At 35.1% G+C, this 25,808-nt stretch overlaps 1 protein-coding gene across 9 annotated transcripts in view; it reads left to right on the plus strand.

Annotated features, from left to right (window-relative positions):
* Phf14 (PHD finger protein 14) overlaps window positions 1-25,808 on the plus strand; it is a 169,153-nt gene that overhangs the window by 48,535 nt on the left and 94,810 nt on the right. For all 9 annotated transcript variants that reach the window (XR_003843301.1, XR_003843299.1, XR_003843300.1 and 6 more), the window contains 9 exons: window positions 3,560-3,719; window positions 12,358-12,469; window positions 13,447-13,584; window positions 19,407-19,553; window positions 20,085-20,355; window positions 20,667-20,773; window positions 21,792-21,887; window positions 23,145-23,248; window positions 25,083-25,214. Coding sequence is in view for 6 of the 9 variants with exons in the window: in XM_021190300.2 (XP_021045959.1) it covers window positions 3,560-3,719; window positions 12,358-12,469; window positions 13,447-13,584; window positions 19,407-19,553; window positions 20,085-20,355; window positions 20,667-20,773; window positions 21,792-21,887; window positions 23,145-23,248; window positions 25,083-25,214 (1,267 nt within the window). In the remaining 3 variants the exon portion in view is untranslated. The remainder of the gene's footprint in view (window positions 1-3,559; window positions 3,720-12,357; window positions 12,470-13,446; window positions 13,585-19,406; window positions 19,554-20,084; window positions 20,356-20,666; window positions 20,774-21,791; window positions 21,888-23,144; window positions 23,249-25,082; window positions 25,215-25,808) is intronic.

A 25,808-nucleotide genomic window follows, 5' to 3' on the forward strand; every position in this document is an offset into this window, starting at 1 on the left:
CCTTCCCTTCCCTTCCCCTTCCTTCCTTCCTTCCTTCCTTCCTTCCTTCCTTCCTTCCTTCCTTCCTTCCTTCCTAGTTTTTTGATTTTTCTTTGACTCCGTCAAGTTTTAGTGCCAAGGTAATTGTGTTCTCATAAAGTGAGATAGACGTCCATTAACAGGTGAATGGATAATGAGAATCTGGTACATATAGAGCTGAATATTATTCAGCTTTAAAAAATGAAGTCACAAAATTTGCAGGAAAATAGGTAGATGGACTTAGAATGTATGATACTAAGATCACTTAATTTCATGAAAAAAAAACACATGAATTTCTCCCCCATATACAAATCATAGCCTATAATATATACACTTATATTTGTAAAGAAATTTGTATATATAATATAAAATTTAGAAAAAAGTAAGTAGAGGAAATATTAGGTGACAAGAAAGGACAGAATGTAGGTAAAAGTGCATATAGTTTAATTGATAGTGGAGGAATGAAATTACAAATGAAGTTCCAAGGCTTTCAAACGATTATTCTAACTACATTTAATTCCTTTGAGGTATATAGAGTTTGGGTCGAGGACAGTGCTAATAGGAGTGACTCTAATAATCGAGCCACATGCTATTATTTGTGAGTTCATTATATATAATAAAACAAATTTAAAAAAATAAAGCATTGAAAAAAACAGCAGATTTGGAAGAGTTTCCCCCCCCCCTTTTTTTCTATTTTATGGAATAGTTTGAGAAACATCAGTGTTATTTCAGTGTGGTAAAATTCATCAGTAATACTTTTAGTCCTAGACTTTTTTTGTTTGTGTGTATGTGTAGTGTATGTATGTATATAACTTTGAGTACATGCATATATGTGTGTGTACCTATGTGTTTATTTCAGCTAAAGCCATGTATTTCTGTGCATGTATATAGGCTAGAGATCTATACTGAGTGTTTATCTTTAGTTCTTTTCAGTGACTTTTATTCCAGGGTTTCTTTTGCACTGAACCTAGGGCATACTAAACTAACTCAGCTACACTGTAGGGCCAGCAAGTCCCTGGATCCTCCTGTCTGTGTCTTTTCAGCAAGGGGATCGCAGATCTGCTGTGCCTGGGGTGCTGGAGGCTGTATTTAGGTTCTCATGCTTGCTAGGCATGTGCTTAACTGTATGCACTGTCTCCTCAGGATTGTGAGACTTTGTAGTACTGATTTTATTTCATTCTTTGTTGATTTGTCAGAAATTTTTATCTTCTTGGTTCTCTTTTGGCATTCAGCTATTTCCAGATTGGTCAATTTCTTATGAAATTTCCTTATAATTATATATTTTTTCAAAACAGTCCTTAGTCTAGATTTCTCTGATGTCAGATGTAATTTGCCTTCCATGGGTGTACACTGTAAACTTACTAATTCTGTTAATTGTCAAAGAAATTGAACTTGTTTCTTTGATCCTTGCTGTTCTTTTCAACCTGATTTGTTTTTTGTTTGGGTTTTTATTGTTTGTTTTTACTAATTTAGTTTATTTTTAAAGAATTGAAGACAAATTTGTTTCTTTTTATTTTTTATTTTAAAGAGTGTTTAGCTAGATATGCTCTATTCTACATGTCTTGGTTTACTGTGTTTCCAGTTGTTTCAAGGACTTGTAATTTTGTGTTGTGACTTCCTATATAGAATCAGCAATATGGCACAGTTGGTATAGGTGCCTGCTGTAAGCTCTGACATCCTGAGTTTGATCTCTGGGATTCATATATTTTCTTGTTAAATGCAGGGTTTTAAATGTAGATCATTGTGGCAACTTTTGTGTTTTGTTTTCTGTTTTTAAATACCAAGACATTATGATAAATATTTCTAAATACATATTACCAATAAGATTGTCAAGCCTTAAAGGGTTAGTTTGTAAAGCTATATAGCCAAAAGGTAGAAGAATATACATTATTGTGTTTCATTTTAAGAATCCAAATTCTACTAATTTGAATCATCTATATCTTCATAAAATTCAAGACAATTATAAATGTACTTAATATATTTTCTTTAAATATGGTTTCTAGAGATTACCTTTGCTAAACCTGTTTCACATTTGAAAATAGTTAACATATAGGATATGAATTTATGCTTATAACTTTAAAATTTAACATTTTTCCATATGAAAAACTTTTTTTTGATATTTGTGTTTTGAATGACAGAAATAAATATTTTTAAATGTATCTGGTCATTAATTAATTAGAACTAGAGTTGGTATAAAATGGCAGAATTTCAGTTTACAGTAAATACTAAGATTATGACAGAAAATATGGTGACATGGTAGGTCAGATGTCAAATGTTCTGTGAAGGCTGGGATACAGTGTGTCAGTCTTCAGGGACAGTGTGACTGAGGGCAGCTGTCCCTTGACTGGCAGAGTACCAGTGTTCTAGATTACAGAGGAGGACAGCCCGGTAATGAAGTTCAGAATCCATTCCCAGGGATGTTTGTAGGTGTTTTAAAATTCTTCAGATGTTTGCTGAGTAGAGCATACATTTTTAGAACAGAATTGAAACTGAGCTAAACATGTGAACTGCTGTGATTTGTCCTGATTTTACAGAACCAAGTTAATAAATTTGACAGCCTCTTGGGGCCTTCCTTATTTTGGCAATTGTCTACTTTGAATACAAATTTCATCTGCCTTGAAATAATTTGCTTTAAAGGAACATTATATTGTAAAGGAAATAGATTTCCCTTCTTGTAGTATTGGATTGCTTACTGAGAAAATAGATTGACTGACTACTTTTATTATGTATTTTTTAAAATTAATTTATTAATTTTTTTATACTCCAGACTTTATTCCCCACCCCCATCCACCCTCAGACTGTCCACATTCATACCTCCTCCCCACCCCCCCCGTCTCTATATGGATGTCCCTAAGCCCCACCTTCAGTCTCTTGTGTTCATCTCTGATTGAAGAAAGACCCCACAGTCCTCTCCTGTATGTGTGTTGGAGGCCTCATATCAGCTGGTGTATACTGCCTGTTTGGTGGTCCAGTGTTTGAGAGATCTTGGGGGTCTAGATAAATTGAGGCTGCTGGTCCTCCTAGAGGGTTAGCCTCCTCCTCAGCTTCTAAGTAGATTTTCGTTATTGCTCTTTTATAGGTAACAGTAAGTATACCAATGAGAAAATTATAAATTCTTTAAATTTATGATTTTGTATTACAAAATTGTACTTATCATAAGCAATGAAGATGGTGGTTACTAAAATTTAATACTAAAGAAATTAGTACATTTTGATTTCTTTGCTTATGTCCTAAATTAGTCCCTTTAAAACCATTTCTTTGGCATTCTCTTATATGACTTTGAATATATTGAAATGTGCTCTTATAGTACTCTTGAATTGCATAGGGCTAACAATTTTTATTTTTAATAGATTATATAAGTCATAGCTGTAAGGTGAAAAGAGATTTTGAAAAATTACTTTACTATTTTTATATCAGTTATACAAACCATTGCATATTTTCAGAATTTTTATGTACTTTTTCCATTTCTTTGTTGGTTTTACAAAAGAGAGTTTAAAAAATAAACCCTGTTAAATCATAACTATTTCTTTTCCTTTTCTAGGTTGTTATGGAGTCGATGGGGAGAGTGACTCTATCATGAGTTCGGCTTCTGAAAACTCCACTGAGCCTTGGTTTTGTGATGCCTGTAAATGTGGTGTATCTCCTAGCTGTGAACTATGTCCTAATCAGGATGGGATTTTCAAGGAGACGGATGCTGGAAGGTTGATGTCTTCATTATGTTGTGTCCATATGCCTGCTTCATGACTTGCCTGCTTTGGAATTGCTTTTTCTTCCATTTGTGACTTTTGAGTCACACACATCCTTCCCATCTTCTTGGCATAGAGGAGTGACTTGGCCATGTAGATGGATGAGGGGAAGAAGAAAGACCATCTCCCAAGTACTTGCATTTGTCTTTGTACTTATCATCCCAGTTACTGTGAAGAAGCACATGGTAGTTTCTCAGGTTATAATGATAACACTCAAGACACTTACCATTTAAATCGTGTTCCTCAAGACCACAGTCTGGTAAATAGCGAAATTTGCACACAGGTCTTATCTCACTTCAGCAGTATAACATACAGTGAATAAAGTGGAGACATTTTTAGAATTATTAAGAATATTTAAGAATTAAGACAGGAACAATTATGGGTCAGTGGCTGTGGGATTGCCCCCCCCCCCCATTTGATGCCCCGTCTTCCTGCTGGAGGTGGGCGTTATAAGCTCCCTCTCCCACTGTCGGGCAGTCCCGAGATTCTATCGCCTCCCAGGGCTCTGGTGCATTCTGGCGGGTCCCCCCATCTCCTATCTCCTGAGGTTACCTGTTTTGATTTTTTTGTTGGCCCTCGGTGATTCAGTCCTTTAACAACTTAAGGATAAAAATTCTTATTTAAGAATCATTATTTAGAAGTTATTAAGATTATAGTCCCAAAGTATATGGAAGTTATAAATGAATTCTCGGAAGAAATCCTAGGGATGACACACAGATGAAGGATAACCAAGATAAAGGAATTTCCTCTTTTCTGATGTTGGAGTTTAGACTTTGTCACAAGAACAAGTTGTACCAAGAGGGTACCAGAAACCTTTTCTGCTTTATCTGCAAGTTTTTGGATCTTAAAAGTAGGTGGCTGACACAGTTTTCAGGAAGAGCTGCAGCTCTGCTGTAAAGCCTGTTACACATGCAGTGGGTTTTTATTGAGAAGGTAGTAAAAACTAATCTCAAGGTTGGGCCAGGGTTGTGAGGTACTAAGAACTGAACATGTGGCTATTCTATAGTAATGTATCCTGTCTGTCCTGTGGAGAAGCTCTTTTCTTTTACTGTCCTCTATAAACTGACTACAGTGCCCTGCTTTAGTGATGACAGAATCACTCATTGTAAATGACAAGTGCTGAGGGCATTCTTTCTGTCAGAGCAGAGTAAATATTAAAGCAGGAATGTGAGGCTGAGAGACAATTACACTAGTGCTTGGCACACAGATGTAGGGTTTTTCATTGTAATCACACTCGCTGTCACCAACAGAGCTGTTGTCTCATAGAAGTACTGACATCATTTATGTTGTTTTTTTTTTTTTTTTCCTCTATGTGTCTAGGGGTGGTTGACTACACTATAAGAATTTTCCCCAATCTTGTGTGTTTTGGAGATTACGTACCTCAACTCTGCCAATAATCAATGCTCATGTTTTTATTTTGATAAATAAGGCATTAGAATTTTAAAAATTTACTTATTTTTAAATTACTATTTGAAAATAAGTTTATGTGTTTATGTCCATGTGGGTATGAGAACATGAATGTAGGTGTCTGCAGAGTCCAGAGGAGGGCTTCAAATTCTCTGGGGCTAGAGTTATAAGCATCTGTGAGCTGCCTGATGTGGGTGCATGTTTTAGTTAAGATTGCTTTATATTTTACTGGGCATGATGTTGGACACTTTTAATCCCTGTATAGAGGCAGGTAGATCTCTGAGTTCAAGACCAGCCTGGTCCACACAGCAAGAACCAAGACAGATGGGGTTGTTACATAGAGAAACTTCTGTCTGGCAAAAAAAAAAAAAAAAAAAAAAAAAAAGAACAAATAAAGCAGAATGCTTACAATTTTAATAATAGCCACTAGAACTACCAAACAACATGGTTTTCACCATCATCTTAACACTGAAACATAGCCCCCAAATAAAATCTAGACTTCAGTGTCATACGTTTAACTTTAGTAAAATTAAGAAAAACACGCTTCTCATTTTATTTCAGTTAGTAGTCAGATCCTTGAAGTATAGATTCAGTAGATTGCTAGGACAGCATTGAGTCTACAGTGAGACTTCAGAAACTTGTGCTGAGGTTCCAGCTCTCTTGTCACCTAAGAAAATAAATGAATTAAAAAATAGTAAGTACTTTGATAGATAAACTAGAACTTGATCGTGTTTTATCAGTGGTATTTAGACTATGGCCTACGACTATGGGTTTAGTAACATTAATAGTGTGTGCTTTGAAAATGTTTTGCCCATGCTTATATTTTTTGTTCATTTGTTTTATTTTTGTTTTTATTCTATTATGACTTTAGGCAGATTTCATAGCCTCATTATTATACCTTAGTTTGGTAATACTGTTGAGAAGCTTCAAGGACACAGCTCATATACAACAGTTCTTGGAATGTAGTTGAGTATTCACTCTCAGTGCTACTGTAAAGAGTACTTTCTTCTGAGCAGTGTTGTTCTACTTACTTAAGGTAGCTATTCCTATATACAGGCTAGTTGGTAGCTTTTTATTTATTGATTTTTATTAGATATTTTCTTTATTTACATTTCAAATGTTACCCCCTAGTTTCCCCTCTGAAAATCCCCTATCCCCTCTTACCCCTCCTACTCCCCAACCCAGCCACTCCCGCTTCCTGGCCCTGGCATTCCCTTATACTGGGGCATAGGACCTTCACAGGACCAAGGTCCTCTCTTCCCATTGATGACCAACTTGGCCATCCTCTGCTGCATACACAGCTGGAGCCATGAGTCCCACCCTATGTGCTCTTTGGTTGGTGGTTTAGTCCCAGGGAGCTCTGGGGGTACTGGTTAGTTCATATTGTTGTTCCTCCTATGGGACTACAAACCCCTTCAGCTCCTTGGGTACTTTCTCGAGCTCCTTCATTAGGGACCCTGTGCTCTGTCCAATGGATGGCTGTGAACATCCACTTCTCTATTTGTCAGGCACTGGCAGAACCTCTCAGGAGACAGCTTTATGAGGCTCTTGTCAGCAAGCTCTTGTTGGCATCCACAATAGTGTCTAGGTTTGGTGACTATATATGGGAAGGATCCCCAGATGGGGCAGTCTCTGGATGGTCTTTCCTTCAGTTTCTGCTCCAAACTTTGTCTCTGTAACTTTCCATGGGTATTTTGTTCCCCCTTCTAAGAAGGATCAAAGTATCCACACTTTGGTCTTCCTTCTTCTTTTGTTTCATGTGTTTTGCAAATTGTATCTTGGGTATTCTGAGCTTCTGGGCTAATATCCACTTATCAGTGAGTGCCTATCATGTTTGCTTTTTTTGTGATTGGGTTACCTTACTTAGGATGTTATCCTCCAGATCCATCAATTTGTCTAAGAATTTCATACATTCATTGTTTTTAATAGCTGCATAGTACTCCATTGTGTAAATGTACCACATTTTCTGTATTCACTCCTCTGACAAGGAACATCTAGGTTCTTTCCAGCTTCTGGCTATTATAAATAAGACTACTATGAACATAGTGGAGCATGTGTCCTTATTACATGTTGGAGCATCTTCTAGGTATGTGCCCAGGAGTGGTATTGCTGGATCTTCTGGTAGTACTATGTCCAGTTTTCTGAGGAACCACCAAATGATTTCCCCTGTGGTTGTATCAGCTTTCAATCCCACCAGCAACGGAGGAGTGGTCCTCTTTCACCACATCCTCAACGGTATCTGCTGTCACCTGAATTTTTGATCTTAGCCATTCTGACTGGTGTGAGGTGGAATCTCNGGGTTGTTTTGATTTGCATTTCCCTGATGATTAAGGATGTTGAACATTTTTTTTTTTAGGTGCTTCTCGGCTATTCAGTATTCCTCAGTTGAGAATTCATTGTTTAGCTCTGTACCCCATTTTTCAGTAGGGTTATTTGGTTTTCTGGAGTCCAGTTTCTTTAGTTCCTGCTTGTGGACGTTGTACATCGTGGTGCGGAGCCTAGTGCGCACCACGATGTACAACGTCCACAAGCAGCATTTGTCGATTCTTGATCTTACATCACAAGCCATTGGTGTTCTGTTTAAGAATTTTTCCCCTGTACCCATATGTTTGAGGCTCTTCCCCACTTTCTCATCCATACATTTCAGTGTCTCTGGTTTTATGTGGAGTTCCTTGATCCACTTAGACTTGAGCTTTGTACAATTCAGATTCTTCTACATGCTAACCGGCAGTTGAGCTAGCACCATTTGTTGAAAATGCTGTCTTTTTTCCATGGATGGTTTTAGTTCCTTTGTCAAAGATCAAGTGCCCATAGGTATGTGGGTTTATTTCTGGGTCTTCAGTTCTATTTCATTGATCTACCTGTCAGTTGCTGTACCAGTACCATGCAGTTTTTATCACAATTGCTCTGTGGCATAGCTTGATGTAGGGGATGGTGATTCCACCAGACGTTCTTTTATTGTTGAGAATAGTTTTTGCTATCCTAGGTTTTCTGTTATTACAGATGAATTTTCAAATTGCCCTTTCTAGCTTGGTGAAGAATTGAGGTGGAATTTTGATGGGGATTGCATTGAATTTGTAGATTGCCTTCAGCAAGATAGCCATTTTTACTATATTAATCCTGCCAATCCATGAGCATGGGAGATCTTTCCATCTTCTGATCTTCTTCGATTTCTTTCTTCAGAGACTTGAAGTTCTTATCATATAGATCTTTCACTTCCTTAGAATCACACCAAGGTATTTTATATTATATGTGACTATTGTGAAGGGTGTTGTTTCCCTAATTTCTTTCTCATCCTGTTTATCCTTTGTGTAGAGAAAGGCCACTGATTTATTTGAGTTAATTTTATATCCAGCTACTGCACTGAAGCTGTTTACCAGGTTTAGGAGTTCTCTAGTGGAATTTTTAGGGTCACCTGTATATACTATCATATCACCTGCAAATAGTGATATTTTGACTTCTTCCTTTCCAGTTTGTATTCCTGTGATCTCCTTTTGTTGTCTAATTGCTCTGGTTAGAACTTCAAGCACTATATTGAATAGGTAGGAAGAGAGAGAGTGGGCAGCCTTGTCTAGTCCCAGATTTTAGTGGGATTGCTTCAAGTTTTTCTCCATTTAGTTTGATGTTGGCTAATGGTTTGCTGTATATTGCTTTTATTATGTTTAGGTATGGGCCTTGAATTTCTGATCTTTCCAAGACTTACCGTGAACGGGTGTTGGATTTTGTCAAATGCTTTCTCAGTATCTAATGAGATGATCATGTGGTTTTCAGTTGGCGACTTTTAATTTTGAATATTGAAACTTTGAGAACTCCATCTTTCTGAAGTAAGGCCACTTTGAAAAACAAAACAGATCCCCAGCTTCCTTTGGAGGGAGATAATTCATTTTACTTGGTTTCCTATTTATTTTAAAGTTCTATTGACAGACTGTCTTTGGTGCTGTTATACTCTGAAAAGTAATTTTTAATGTGTTCTAAAAAAAAAGGCAAAAGAAATTTCTTTAAGCATTGAGATTTAATAGGAAATATTTATATTAGCTACTCTTCATAATATAGATATATTTTCATGGGCGGTCTGGAAAAATTTTGTAATGGACTGTCTAAATACTTGTTCATGTCCATAGTCCCATGTAGACTAGAGTAGAAATTATGGGCATTTATGTCTTTTGCTGCATTGTAATTCCACCTTGATTTAAGACCAAGCGAGAGAAAATGCTATAAAACTTGGACAATTCCTTTTGTATTTTCATCTTCATTTAGGAATCCCAGGAAAAGGAAGAGTAGTGTGTAGACTGGCTGAAGACATTTTGAAACTGATTTATCGCATGAGTTTAACTAGACAGTCCGCTGGGCATGGTGGCACACGCCTTTAATCCCAGCACTTGGGAGGCAGAGGCAGGCGGATTTCTGAGTTCGAGGCCAGCCTGGTCTACAAAGTGAGTTCCAGGACAGCTAGAGCTATATAGAGAAACCCTGTCTCGAACCCCCCCCCCCAAAAAAAAACAAACAAACAAAAAAACCCAGAACTAGACAGTCCTCTATTGTTGTGTTACAGTTTCTACATGCAAAGTGATTTCATGTGTGGAAATTTCTGTGCATGAAATAAAAACTAAACGTTTACTTCACTTCTTAAGTAACTTTAAAAAAAAAAAAAAAAAAAAAAAAACAAAGTAAAGCCAGGTATATACCCTACAGAGAGACTGAAACTGAGTGACCATCATGGGAACAAGAAGAGCCTGAGTTGTTCTCCTTTACCACCTTTTAGGCTATCTTTTTGTGTATTTCCAGTGCAATATGGCTCTGATTCATTTCCACTTTAATAAGCATTATGACACACTAGAATAGTGGTTCTCAGCCTTCCAAATGCTGTCCCTCTTTAATACAGTTCCTCATGTTGTGGGCACCCCTATCCATAAAAACTATTTTCATGGCTACTTTATAACTTTAGATTTGCTACTGCTAAGCTGGAATGTAAATTTCTATGTTTTCTAATGACCGTAGGTGATCCCTGTAAAGGGGCTGTTTGATCTCAGAGGAATCATAACCTACCAGCTGAGAGCCACTGCAGTAGAAGGATGGGAGCATTAGATTCCTTAAACGTTACCGCTTTCTTCTTCTAGACTTGCTATATTTGAAATATACAGTCCCTTTAAAACATTTCTTGGTTTGCAAATGAGAACAATTTGCCATCCGTAGGAAACATTCAGACCCTTTAATTTTTCTTGTAGCAAATGTTACTTGAGCAAAGACAGAGAGCTAAATACTGCTTTAAGGATTTCACATTCACCTGCATCTAAGTTCCAGATAATCTGTAATGTTCTTTACCTATGAGACACTTAACCATTGGTTCTGAGTTGAAGGAATAGAAATAACATACTGCAGATAATTTTAAAATATATTTTAAATATGAGGAAAAGGTACTACACAGAAAAAGTACTTTAAAATTATTCTATTAATTTAATTTCCATTGTCACATAAGAGTTTTTCAAGAATATATTACTACTTGGTTGTTGCCTGATTATAAACAATATATGACTTTAATCGAATGCATTGATAGTTTCCATTCTAGAATGACAGTCTGCTGCTGTCTTTTGGTGGTTTTGTGATACTTGTTTTCTGCTCCTTTTCCCAACCAACATCTGTCATCATAGCTCCAAGCAAAATGGATGGTAAAGTAACAAGGAAGATTTTCTTGCTGTTTTGATTTCCCAATTTAATTAATAAGTTCTAAAATATGTGAACAAAATGTGCTCAAAGGAACAAAATTGTGTTAGCAATAATTTTCAGTGACTTTGATACATATTTTAATAAGGACTTAAATTGGTGTCCTCATGAATAACTGAGCAAAATGATACATTTGTGTGCTAGTCACACGGAAATGGCAGTTGAGATCTTCACTGCACATCTTAAGAAGGTCAGTACAAAGTAAGCAGCCAGCTGTTGGTTTATCAAAGGTAAACTCCTGTAGAGAAAGGCGGCATTTAATCCATCAGTGCATGAAGAGGCTACATAGATTACATTGAGAATGTTGCTGCTGGTCGAGATGCTATCTTTATACTGAACTCCACAGGACACATATAGGAGGTTGGATTAAAATGTTCTATCACAAAAATTTCAGAACTGTGTGGGTTTTTTGTGCAACAAAAATACTAAAAACTTTCAACTGTTTTTCTGAATACTTTTATAGAATGATTAAGTTTTAGTCTTTTAAAACTTGGTACATCACAAAACCAGAACCTTTTAAACTAGGATAAAGCAAAAGTTGTCAGTATAGTCCCAAGATTCATAGAGATTTGCCATCTCATTTTTTTCCTTTTTCTTATATAAGTGATTCAAATCTGGTATTTACATTCCACATAGCTATTCAAAATTTTGTTTGTCTGCAAGCAAACAGATACGTAATAAGTGAATAGCTCAGAACATTAAAAGAAATTAAAACCAACTGATTTTTTTCAGTATGCGTAGAGTGAACATTTTTTAAAAAGTGTTAAAGCCTTGTGCAGACTTTACACATTATAGTTGTATGTGGGTTTTTAAATTTTAGTTCATAGGCTATATAGGGAATAGAGGCTCTTAATGAAAACATGACATCCTTGCATTATTATAACTTTGTTTTTTACCTTTTCTCAGTCACCAACAAAAGCTAAACTTTTTACCAAAACTGTTCTAAAATATACCCTTAAGGATATCCAACAGCCTTGGGGGGGGGGGGAAGTAGCAATAAAGAACAATTAACCTAATTACTGCAGAATAACTTCATAGTTCTTAAATTAGAATCCTTAATTCTAAAAGTATTCACAGTAATGAATGTGCATATCTTTCCTTGAATGTGAAAGTGATGTTTTGTTACCCTTGAATAGCAGTCTTATGCAAATATTTAAGAATTACAGATAAGACCAAAGTGCAGTGAATCTCAAGTGGAAAGCAATTATGGTTCTAAATCTACATTTTGACTAGGCTGGTAGAAAAGTAATGCTCAGTGCAGCCATGCTTTCTGTGATTAATTATCGGCTATCGTTCTCTGGGTATGCCGTATTTTTTAGTTAAGGGTCTTGAGGATTCTTTAAAAACCATCTAATCATAGAATGCTTTCAGAACTATTTTAAGGTGGAACATATTTTATGTTTGGATTTTATGGGAGAATTTCAGGAATGCATTTGATAGCAGAATTATGTCTCTTCTCTTACAGATGGGTCCACATCGTTTGTGCCCTATATGTTCCTGGAGTAGCCTTTGGAGATATTGATAAATTACGACCAGTAACATTAACAGAAATGAACTATTCTAAATATGGTGCCAAGGTAAGGTAAACGTTATGATTAACTAAAATGTAGGCTTTTTTGTTTGTTTGTTTGTTTGTTTGTTTCTTTACATAGCCTTTTAAACTTATGAAACTACAGAAGTGTTGATTAGCAAGCATTCTCTTTGAGGAGCTCTTAGCACGAGGTCATTTATTATTGTATTATTAACCTGTTGCTTTTGAATTTTTGAGGTAATATCTCACTGTAGCTCAGGTCAGCTTCAGGCATGAGGTAGTCAGCTTACCTCTTCCTCAGTTCAGAGATTATATAAAGGGTCACCATGCTTGATTTTATTCATATGGTGATAGTTGTTTCTCCAGAGGCTAACTTATTGATTAGTCTAATTTCATATAACTTATGCTGTAAAAATGGATATTGGTTGATACTGTTTCTCTTCCCTAGGACCCAGAGAAAACCTTGTTACACTCAGTTGGATCAAATGAAATCTTACAACTTTAATTTTAAAATGGATTTTATTAAGACTAAGAAAAAGAATATAATATCCACTCTTTATTTTGAGCATGTGTCAGCCCATTACCACTTCAACTTTTTTTTTCCATTTTTTTATTAGATATTTTCTTCATTTACATTTCAAATGCTATCCCAAAAGTCCCCTATACTCTCCCCCTCAACCTTTTTTAATGTAACAAGGAAAATGATCAAATTTCTTCAACATAGTAAAGTGATTATATGTATACACACACACACATATATATATATATTTACTATTTAGAAGACTAAGTGCCTAGCTCCTAAGTCCTCATATAGTATTATTTATTATTATTGCTAGTATATCAGTTTAATTTAGATTGATTAGAACTATTTTTATTGGAAAACCTGGCTTACCTGCAGTTAGTTGCATTTATGCTCTGTGTTAAAATGCTTGAGCATTTTAAATATTTATTGGATTCTTTATGAGAGAATAATATTGTTTCAGAAATACATTTGCTGTGAGAGTTTTCCTGTGACTTTTGTAGGAGTGTAGCTTTTGTGAAGATCCTCGCTTTGCTAGAACTGGAGTTTGCATTAGCTGTGATGCAGGCATGTGTAGAGCCTATTTTCATGTTACCTGTGCCCAGAAGGAAGGCCTGCTTTCAGAGGCAGCGGCAGAAGAGGTACGTTTATTCGCCTCATTAACCACTGGGGGCTGCTAACTGTGTTCAGAAGGCTTCTCGTGTCTGCTGTGTCCTGTACCAGTCATAAAGCGTGAGGGAAAGTTTTTGACCAGACCACTGGTCAAGAGCACCAAGTGCTCAGCCCTTAATCATACACATATAAGTAACCTTGTACTGACTGAGCAGAGCAGGTTCTTTATGTTAGGTAGTTAAGTAAAAATCTGCAAAATAGCAAGGGTACAGTGGGATGCATAATGATTTGGAGATTGCTTCTCCTTGTCAGAAGGCATGGAGATTAATACAAAACCAAACATAATCACTATGCAATCACTATGTTTAAGAGCTAATTTGGGGAAAATGTATAGGGCAACTCGAAATAATAAAGGTATCAAAACTTGGACTTGAAGTTTCTTCCTGCCTTGTTGGTTTCTTTTATCAATTAGGTAGATATGCCTGACCCCACCTGGCCTACTCTAGAGGTTTTGTTTTTGTGGGTGGGTTTTTTCTTTCATTTTGGTTTTTGTATTTTATTAAAGCATGTTTATATAGGTTTCTAGTTGTTATAAACACTTAATAGAATTGGAACTCTTTTTTGTGATCTTTTTGCTATTTGATCATTATTATAATTCCAACTAGTATGGAATTCACTGTACAACTCAGGCTAGTCTCCAATTCACCATCCTTTTGTCTCAGCCGTCTTAGTGCTACTACAGATGTGTGTCGGTGCAGCCAGTGAGAATTGGAAATTTATAAAGGGCTGCTTACAGAATTTCAAAACTTTGCATGAGTTGTTAGGATGTTAGTGAGATTTGCTTTTGATAATATTTATTCTGTTAAAATGGAGGTGTTATTTATAATGTTTGTACAATGTACATTGGATACATATAAGATTCCCCCAACACACATTGACTGACTGGGTCTCATTGTGTGGCCAGTGGTAGCCCCAATGATCCTTTTTTCACCCCTCTGAGTGCTAAGATTACAGGCATATGTGGTCACACCCACCTTAGGATTTTTAAAATTAAGCATTTCAAACTAAAGCAGTTTATTGCCTTCTGCTTCAGTTTTATGTTCACTTTAGGTTTCCTATAAAGCACTTTTTTCTTGTTAAACTTGTTTATCAAGTTGGATGTCATACTTTTCTAGAGCTACTTTATGAAGATAGTAAAAGAAAGCCTGAAAAGTAGAATTAAATACCTCAATTTAATCCAGTGATATTTATTGTATTTTTAAACTTTTTATATAGCCTTGGAATATATTGCTTCCCACATTGGTGAAGCTCTATTAGAAGTGTGCCTGGGTTTTTTGTACTTTGTAAAAATATTTTAAATTATAAGAATAGCCAAATTGCCATGTTTTAAACATAACATGTGTTTTTCAAAGATGTTAAAATAAACTACAGCACAGAAATTTGTTATGTTTCATTTTATGTTTTAAAGTTGCTTTTTTTTCCTTTTTTTTGTTCGATATTTTCTTTATTTATATTTCAAATGTTATCACCTTTCCCTGCCCCATGAAACCCCCTATTCCATCCCCCCTCACCCTGCTTCTACGAGAGTGTTACCCCAACTACCCACCCACCCATTCTGAGCTCTCCGCCCTCCCATTTCCCTACACTGGGACATCCACCCTTCACAGGACCAAGGACCTCTCCTCCCATTGATGCCTAACAAGATGATGTAACATCCTCTGCTACATATATGGTTGGAGCCATGGGTCCCTCCATGTGTACTCCTTGGTTGGTGATTTAGTCCCTGGGAGTTCTGGGGGGTCTGGTTGGTTGATATTGTTGTTCTTCCTATGGGGTTGCAAACCCCTTCAGCTCCTTCAGTGCTTTCTCTAGCTCCTCCATTGGGAACCTCATGATCAGTCTGATGGTTTACTGGGAGCATCTGCCTCTGTATTTTTCAGTCACTGGCAGAGCTTCTCAGGAGACAGCTGTATCAGGCTTCTTGTCAGCATGCACTTCTTGGCATCCACGATAGTGTCTGTGTTTGGTGACTGTATCTTACTAAACCTATAGTAATTTTTTGTCGGTTAAAATGTGATTTTGGTAGTATTGAACAGTATTATAATATTTAGAAAATAGTCTCTAAAACATATAAGATTATTTGTAGATCTATTGATTTTAATACATATTTTTATTACTCTATTGAGCATTTCATACATTGTATTTTAATCTTATTTGGTATTTTTGTTTCTAATAGATAGGAGACGGGTACATTCTCTTTTTGCGAGTATTATATAGAGGCTGTAGATTAAACTGCCAGTTGATGCATTAACTAGAGGAAAGACAAAGTTTTCTCCCAGACTTACATAGGAGTTCACAAAAAACTGTGTTGCTCCAAAAAGCCGTGCTTACTAATTTAATAAAAACTGAAAGGAAGACATTTAGGAAGAATCATTGAATTTCTAGGTGAATATGCAAAAGATAGGACAATTTTACATAATCTTTGTTTATATTCTAGGAGTGGTCTGCCACTACCCTGCCCCCTGTACTAGGGTATAGGATCCTCACTTCTACAAACTTCTACCTTTAGATAGAGAATGGAAGCTTTGCTAAGATCACTTTCTCCTTCCCCTGACTCTTTGTCTTTAGTTTAAATTAACGAAAGGAAAAAGTCAGGTTGTCCTCTTTCTCAGGTCCTTCAGCTGCTTCAGGATAGACCTCTTCACTTCTCAAACATTATATTCCTGGGCCTCACTTTTTAGGGAGTTGAATTTAAGAAATCACAACATTAATCATGTTATTTAGGATTTTTAATCATTAGTAGTTGCATTAAAGTAGATCACCTGTCTAAGTTTTAAATAGTAGTGTGTAACTTTAATTTGCTATGTAAGTAAAGAAAACAGTGGTCTTTATTGGAAAAAAAAAAGGTATTGTGACTGATAACAATGTTATCATTTTTTTAATCAGCTCCAAAATGGTTATAATGCTATACAGAACGTTAAGGAAATTTTATATATATATCCTACTTGATATTTATTTATCTCTTTCCTCCTCCCCATTCCATTCTTCTAGATACACATTTCTTACTTAACTTTTAAAATTAGTAGGTAAGTAGTAATTAAGATTATCTTAGTGCTAGGGAGATGGCTCAGATTGTAAAGTGTTTGACATGGAAGTTGAGGGACTTGAGTTCAGATTGCCAGTCCCCATGAGAGAAGTACATGGCTCTAATCCTAATACTGAGGGAGTGGCCAGCTAGTCTTACTATCCAATTGGTGATCATTAGGACCTGAAAAACTCTTTTTAAACGGTAGAAGCAAAAAGGCAGAGGTAGCTTCTGCACACCAACATAGAACACATATTCACTGTAGTTCTGGATAATTTTATAAGTAAATAACCTTCTTAGGTTAAGTGTGTATAATAGAGATTATATTATTTTGTAATATTTTTAGGTTTTATATCTTATAAATTTATGTCTAACTCTTCAAATTTTTAATTGTATGCAGTACTATGTCCTTTAATATCTGTATTGTAATACAGAATTGCTTCATGGGGTTTAAAAAAATCTTAAGTGCAGATTAGAATTTCAAGATTATTTCCTTTTCGATTTTGTCTCAAGTCTTCCTGCCTGTTAGTATCATTTCTATACCTTAACAAGCCTAAAGAGTGAATGCCAGATATTTCTTAATAACTATAGTAGTACAAATTACTTTAACTTTTGTTATATGTAAAGAAATTATTTGTGTCTTGACTAGGATTGAGGTTGTTTTTTTACCCTACTGTTTCTTAAAGTTGTTTCCTCGCAGTGCCCCATCCTATTTACTCCCACTTGTTCTCTCTCAAATTCATGGCTGTTATTTCTTTCACTGGGGACTGCATGTGTTTGTGTATTATTAAATATATAAAGAACCTGCTCTGCTCAGTCAGTACAAGGTTACTTATATGTGTATGATTAAGGGCTGAGCACTTGGTGCTCTTGACCAGAGAGGACTACTTCTCCTGCTCTCGGCACTCCTTGGTTGCCTTAAGTGTTCTTTGTTGAGGGTTGAGGTCCCATGAGGTTTCCCCCTTCCACCTAGGCATGGGAAAAAGTTGGGGTCATTGTTGTTTAGGTCTTATTTAGGCAACAGTTTTGATGAGACTTGTTGGGTATAACTTCCCTGGCATTTCTAGGAGATGAAATCTTATAGGAAAATTTTCCTATTTTTACAGTGTTTCCACTCCCTCTTAAATTCTGTCTGTGAGCAGAGAATTTAAGGAGTTGTGTTGCACATGCATTACTTGGGGCTTGGCATCATATGGTCACTTGTTCTCTGCATTTCTATTGCTTGTGGTTTTCTATAATGGTCTATGGTCTAATGTAAGATGTATCTTTGATGAGGAGTGAGATCTACACTTGGCTGTAGGCATAAAGATAAATATGTATAATGTAGTTAAGATTATACTCTTTAGTAAACTGGTATTTTTAGGTTCTCCACCAAGATCCATATTTTTCACAGGTTTCTTTTACCAGACATGAGTTTCCTTTTGCTGAATAGTCCTTCAGTCCAATTAGATTATTGGCTACCACTAGTATGCATTCCATCATTGCACTCTTAGGTAAGACATCATACCATGCTGTCAGTGATTAAGTTCATAGGCATCATAGCTGTGTAGGAATATTGGTTGCTTCTCTCCTGTGGAAACTTACACAGTGCCATCTAGTACCATGAAAGCTAGTCATTAAGAAGGAGTCTTTCAGGTCAGAACCAGCTCGAATTGTCTAGGTCCTATGGCTGAAGTATGAGACTGTATCTTCAGCAATAGAGACTTATTTTCTGTTTCCGGGAGACAACTGAGGACAATGAAAATAGACTGTGTTTTGGGAGTCCCTTAGACTACCCTGACAGGTGAATTATAATATACCCTTTGGCTACCACTGTGTTTCGATGTGAGATACTAGTTATAAAAAGAGAAAGAAAAATACCTGATTTTTGTTATTGACAAGGTCTGACCTTCCTCATGTATTTTTTCCTGGAAAAAAAATATGTGTATGCATTTCCAGTGAGTTAAGAACATCTCACTTAGCTGGGCATGGTGGCGCATGCCTTTAATCCCAGCACTTGTCAGGCAGAGGCAGGCGGATTTCTGAGTTCGAGGCCAGCCTGGTCTACAGAGTGAGTTCCAGGACAGCCAGGGCTACACAGAGAAACTCTTGTCTCGAAAACAAACAAACAAACAAAACAAAAAAACAAAAATCTCACCTTACTTACTTATGATGGCTGTTGTCATTCCTATTTACAATACTGTTGCAATTTACTATTTTATTTATTTATGGATATGGAACTTTAGCATTTGATCATAATTCTTCTCTAAGTTTATTAAAATCGAGGCATTACACTACAAATTTTTACATAAGTATACAATCATACCCAAGTAACAACATTTTTATCAATATTTTGCAATTGATATGGTCTTTTATTATTTTGTAGTGCTGGGATCAAATCCAGGTCTTTCTCATGGTAGGCAAGTGTTGTATGGATGAGCTATACATTCAACTCCAGCAAAGCCCTTTAGAGAAAAAAGTGGTCATTTGAGGTTGATAGATTACATTTCAAATTCAGTAAGTAATTTTTATCATGATGTGTGAAAATTGCTTCCTCAATATTTTATTGATGTAGCCATCACTAAGAGATTTGTCAAAACTATTATTTATTGATAGTTTGTTTTTAAAATGCCCGTTGGAGTAAGATTTCAACTCCACCTTCCTTCCTTCCTTCCTTCCTTCCTTCCTTCCTTCCTTCCTTCCTTCCTTCCTTCCTTCTTTCCTTCTTTCCTTCTTTCCTTCTTTCCTTCTTTCCTTCTTTCCTTCCTTTTTCTTTCTTTTTTTTAGGATATAGCAGATCCATTTTTTGCTTATTGTAAGCAGCATGCAGACAGGTTAGACAGAAAATGGAAAAGAAAAAACTACTTGGCTCTACAATCCTATTGTAAAATGTCATTGCAAGAGAGAGAAAAACAGCTGTCTCCTGAAGCACAGGTATGGGAATCACACCTAAATTTACTGTTTTTTGTTTTTTTGTTTTTTGTTTTTTTTCTCAGATATCACGTGTGTTTTCTAATGACATGTGATCAAAATTGAGGTCAAGCATATAAAATGTAGTTTAAAACTTTAGTTAATAAAGCAGTGGTTTGTGATTAGACATGAGTAGTATTTGTTTCCAAAGAAATTATGCTTAATGGAATCTATGGTGTAGTCACTTGTAAATTATTTCATGTTGAAAAATTTGTATTTGCAAGTGGTTATCAATTGAAGATTACTTCTTGGTTAGGGATGGAAGCATGTGTCTGTTTCTGCTTTGAGCTCTAGGACCCCATCTGAGGGCAGCTGTTATTAAGTGTGGATTCATTTATTGCAATTCCAGAACTGCATTGTACATCTTCAGGATCAGTGATAAATCTGATTTGCCCTACTTGTGAAATTTTAGTATCTTCTCTAAGCATAAAATTAAAAGGTATGAGGAATATATTCCATTTTATTTTCTTTCAAACTGCCTGCATTTCTTTATAGGCAAGGATCAATGCCCGACTACAGCAATATCGTGCCAAGGCAGAGCTGGCTCGATCTACCAGACCACAAGCCTGGGTTCCAAGGGAAAAGCTACCCAGGCCACTCACAAGTAGTGCTTCGGCCATTCGTAAGCTTATGCGCAAAGCAGAACTGATGGGAATCAGTACGGATATTTTTCCAGTGGACAACTCAGATACTAGTTCTAGTGTGGATGGAAGGCGGAAGCATAAGCAACCAGCTCTCACTGCTGATTTTGTGAATTACTATTTTGGTCAGTATAGACACTGATACATACACAGTCTCCCTGAGAATAAGTTGCTAATGACAGAATGTGATATGCAATTAATGTTTTAGAAAATCATTACTATGTTGTATATGTCAGAGGCATGTTTATTTTCCTAATTGTAGCCTTTGTAAATTCTAGTGTATTACTATGTTTATTCTTAAATATACTTAAAATTTTGTTTGACCAATGTAAGCTTATCCAAATGATCATCTCTATGGCTAGTTTGCTTCTTTGTGTATGTTTTATATTAGCCTTTACTTTCTACTGAAGTAAAATTGGATATTTAATTTAAATAGAGAGAAATATGCGCATGATTCAAATTCAGGAAAATATGGCTGAACAAAAGAATATAAAGGATAAATTAGAGAATGAGCAAGAAAAGCTTCATGTAGAATATAATAAGGTACGTTGGCTAATAATGCACAGTATCACTTAGTAGATCTTATTTATAGTTCTTTTGTTATTTTATTGTATTTCTATGTTTCAGTTTGAAAAGCTCTTCAGATCTTTCCCAACCTTCATCATCATTTTCATTACTGTCATTCTCACTGAGTGCATTCTTACACAGGCACAGTTGAGATCCTGCTAACATAGAAAGCCATGTAATTTTCTCCTTGTCTTTAGTGCGAGCTATGGCTGTTGCTCCTGTTCCTAGGGTGGAAACTGAGGGTTGAAAAGGTTGCATAATTTGTACATGGCAACATAGTAATCAAGGCTTAGAGTTGGAGTTTAAAACTATCACAGCTAACCTCTTTCCTTATTCTTAAATGTAAACAGCGTTATAGGTCTTTTTTAGTTCGTTGAATTTCAAAACCCAGTCTTAAAGTAGTAGACTTTTAAAAATTATATGCTAATTTTTTAAAAAATGTTTTCCAATTGAAAATTTTATTGTATTTCTTCCTTTCTAATATATTAAGCAAGATCTTTCTAAAGTATTAGGTGCTAAGTAGCATGAATATTTAAACTAATTATTGTTTCCCCCCCAAAAAAAACCCTACCCATTTAAAGTGATGTAATTACGAGGAATTAACATCCAGTAATCAGCAACATTGTAGTAAAAAGATTATGGGAGTAAAGTCACAAGATCTGCAGCCTTTTGGTAGTTAATGCTAGCCAAGAGAACTCTTGGGATTTTTAGTTTTCTCATGAAAGAAGTGATGGAAATGTGATTCGATAGAGATTTGATAGCAAAATATGTGTCAGATTATATGCCAAACTATATATGCATCATTACTGAAAACTGTAGAATAAAAGAAAATATTTCCCTATGGATGTTCACCATACTAGCAATAATTATATCTTTGTTTTTCAGTAGTTATCTGACCTGAATGTTATAATAAATAGAAAATAAATGTGAATATTCTTGTTTATTTATATTTGCACATATAAAAGCTTACTAATTTGATTTACTCTATTTGTAGCTCTGTGAATCATTAGAGGAACTGCAAAATCTGAATGGGAAACTTCGAAGTGAAGGGCAAGGGATATGGGCCTTACTTGGCCGAATTACAGGGCAGGTTAGTTTCTTTTCAGTTGCTTTCTTCAATTCTTGCTCTCTTGGAGATTTTTTCATAGTACATAGTTCCTACACAAAAGTCACTTTGCTATCTAAATAATTGTGTTCCATCAGAGCCTAATCCCCTAGGGTAATGATTTCTGTCTGAAATACTTGCAGACCACTGGCATCCACTGCCTACTGAGAACCTATAACTTAATTTGGTTCTTTCATCAACTGTCTTGTTGGCAGTTTTTTTTCTTTCGCTCAAATTGATTGACCTGTCACTTTTGATGAGCTAAGATATGAAGCATAAGTTTCCTCTTAGTATATTCTTTATTCAGTGGTATTAGATTTTTGTCACAATTTTTCCTTCCCATTCCCTTCTTTTGTGAACAGATTGCATGTCATTGGTACTACAAAGAGTGATTCATTTTAAAAGGTGAAGATGAGGAGTTGCTTTTGGACATACTAATTCTTTTTCCTATTAATAAATACTTAGTAGATTTTTGGAAGATTATAGTGTTTTATATTTGATATTCAGAAAAGGAAATTTGGAGTTACTTGCCGATCTAGCTTCTGTTTTGTCTGGGTTTATATTTTTCTCACAAAATTCTCCTCTATAGTTTAAAGTATTCTATGATAAAAGACATTTTCATTTATTAAGTAACTTCACAGAGTTTTGAAGATTTCGTTGTGTGAAGGTAATCTGCACAGACACATGTATCGTATACATGATACTGTTCCAGTTGGATGGACAGATGTGAGCTCACCAGGGCACTAAGAAGTGACTTTGATAGATGTTCACTGTCTCAGAAACCGTCGTGCTACAGATTAGTAGAGTACAAAAGAGAATTTCATCTGCTTTTTTTACGGAGTTTGGTCCAATAAGATAATTTCTCTAATTAACCTATGAAACACCAATAAGCTGGGATGTTGCAAAGAAGCGCACTGGTGTTTTTTGTTGTTGTTGTTTTTAACTATACTGTGTTAGATGTTTAAGCCTTCTCTACTTTCCTCATCGTTCTAAGGTTTTCAAGTGAAAGTAGTATAATTTTCATAAAGTTTAATGTATTTCTGCAAACTAATGAGACTATGCAGTTTTAGCTTTATAATAGAAGTAGTTAAGATTAGCAATTTGTTTTCTTTCCCTTTACTAATATAAAGCAGACTTACCTCTCTAAGTGCTAGCTCACTTAGATTTAGTGGCAAGCGAGGGAAATACTGCTTTGTACTTCCATCTTTAAAACAGCATGTACTGCATTTATTCAATCAATAGAAGTTGAATGTACCAGCAATCTTACGAGCACCTAAGGAAAGAAAACCAAGTAAAAAAGAAGGAGGCACACAAAAGACATCTACTCTTCCTACAGTGCTTTATAGGCAAGTAATGAAATTATAACAGAATAATATTGTTTACTTTTCAACTAATATGTATTAGTTAGAAGTTATTTTACATGCATGAAAGTGAACTTTGTCCGTTTCAGAATTTTAGTTAAGAATGTTTCAGGTTCATTTGATGCTCTGTAGATTGAATGAAAGAAGAGATACTTGTTCTTCAGGGAGATAAATCATATATCTTGTAAGGACCTGAGAATGAATTTTCATAAGGTCCATAGAACAAAGAATTCTCTTTAAGAAATTACAAAGTTACTTTAAAATCTGTGCCTGTTTTATTAAATTTAATACTTTAAATTTACTTATAATCAATACTTATATAATTACTAATTATGATAGTCAACATAATAAGTAACCATTTATTGTTTACTTTAGTGTATAATTTTGCTTTTGATCTAGTGATAAATGGTAGTGTATAAAGATGATGAATTTTATATTTTAATCTCTCTGTACTTTCTTCTCTCCTTACTTAGCTAGAATTATTTCATTTCCAGACATAGTTTTCTTATTCACTTCCTGTACTTAAATATTTAAGAAAAATTTCATTGTAGTGATTTTACATGACAATAGCATTTTCTCTAAATAAAAAAGACCTCATTTCTTTCTATATTTAGACAAATCACTTTTTTGATGTAATGTATTAATCATATTAAGAGAGAGATTAGAAAATGCTGTTGTGCTTGTATGTGTGTATTATATGCTATAAGTAACATAAAAATCATATGCACATATGTTTGCATACATGTGTATCTATCTGAGATATGGGAAAGTAAATTACTGTTAGAACATTACCACATAGTTTTCCCAAGTGTGGTTGATTCTTTGGAAAATATTAGGCAAAGTACCAGTCATTGGAGTTTTATGACTATAATTATTTTTTTGCTTCAGAATATGTTTAAAGTGTTATTCTTTAATTTTGTTGGGTTTTTGTTTTTGTTGTTGTTAGTATTACTTTTTGTTATTATTGCTGCTTTACATATATATTTTCCAGGGGTATTGAAAAATATAGTTCTTTTGATTTGTTGAACATTCCTGTTTAAGTCTCTCAGACAACTTTCCCGTCATTCTATACTTCTCCAATATAAATATATGCTAAGTTTTCAGCCCTCGGTGCTGATTTTCTTAGAAGTAAATTGACTCCTCTCACAAGAAATGTTAACTGTGTGAAAATGCTGTTTTGAAAAATTCAAGCTGTGACTTTTGTGAAAAGAGACATAGAAATGTAGATTACTTACATGTTTAAGAGTGTATAAGAGGTTTACAGTTAATGGTTAAAAACAAAGTTGTTGGTTAAAGAATTTCTTTAGACCTTCAAGGTAGTTTTCAAAATTAGAATATTTTTCACAATTTATGTTTTTTCATAGTTTATGTTTATAAAGAAAAGCTGAACTGATGCTAATTGAATTTTAAGTAGTAATTGAAGGCTATGTTGAAAGTGCATACCCTAAATATCCCCATCCTTTAATGCTTTATCTTTAGAAAACTTTTAGGCTTATATTAGAGCTAAACTATAACATTCTGTACATTATCTAGAGCTAGCAGTTGGTATTGTTAAATTGATGGGTGCCGTTAAAAACATATAAAGTACTTCAGAGTCCTCTAGTCACACTGTACTCCCGACATACTTAGAAGGTTAAGGCAAGATGATAATGAGGTCAAACCGGCTTGGTCCATAAAGCAAGATTCAGCTTTAAAGGACTAAAAATGCCATAACAGAAAACAAAATAATCCAGATGAAGGCTTTTGAACTCAAACTGTTAGAAATGAACTATGTCACTATGGACCTCAGTGTAACTCTCACTTGCTACTTTTATTAAAGTTGTGGAATTTGTAAGAAGAACCATGATCAGCATCTTCTTTTACTGTGTGACACCTGTAAACTGCATTATCATCTCGGCTGCCTTGATCCTCCTCTTACAAGGATGCCGAGAAAGACGAAAAACAGTTATTGGTAAGTGAAATGGACAAGAAATAGTTGGAATTTGTTTTTAGTTTGTTTTTAGCCTCAACAGTACAACCCTGTTGTATCACTAATTCATAATAAAGTATTTTTCACATTTCTATTTGAATATTTGTCTTTCTAACTTATATAAGTAAAGTATAATTTTTGTTGAAATGACTTATTACTGTTTTTTTAATCTTAGCAAAGTATAATTCCTTACATAAGGTATAAGAGTTTTCTGTGGTGTGTTTATACTTTTCATTTCTCAAATGTTTTTTGTTTTTTGAAGGCCAATGAATTTTAAGTTTCATTAACTCATTGTTTGGAAATCCAGAAACTTTGAAAACTTTTTTTTTTTTTTTTTTAAGAGAGAATCTCATTTTCCAGTCTTATGTTGAAGTTGTTATGTCGTTGAGGATAACTTTCAACTTTCTAGCCTCCTGCTTCTTCCTCCTGAGTGCTGGATTGTACACCTATGGCAGCATGCTCAGTTTATGAGGTGTAAGGACTCAAACTATGGAGTTTGGTGTGTTTATTAGTAAATACTCCACTAACTTAACAACATGTCCAGCCCTGACAAACATTTGTAATTATTTTCTCACT

The sequence above is a fragment of the Mus pahari genome, chromosome 2, assembly GCF_900095145.1.
Source record: "Mus pahari chromosome 2, PAHARI_EIJ_v1.1, whole genome shotgun sequence".
Taxonomy (NCBI): domain Eukaryota; kingdom Metazoa; phylum Chordata; class Mammalia; order Rodentia; family Muridae; genus Mus; species Mus pahari.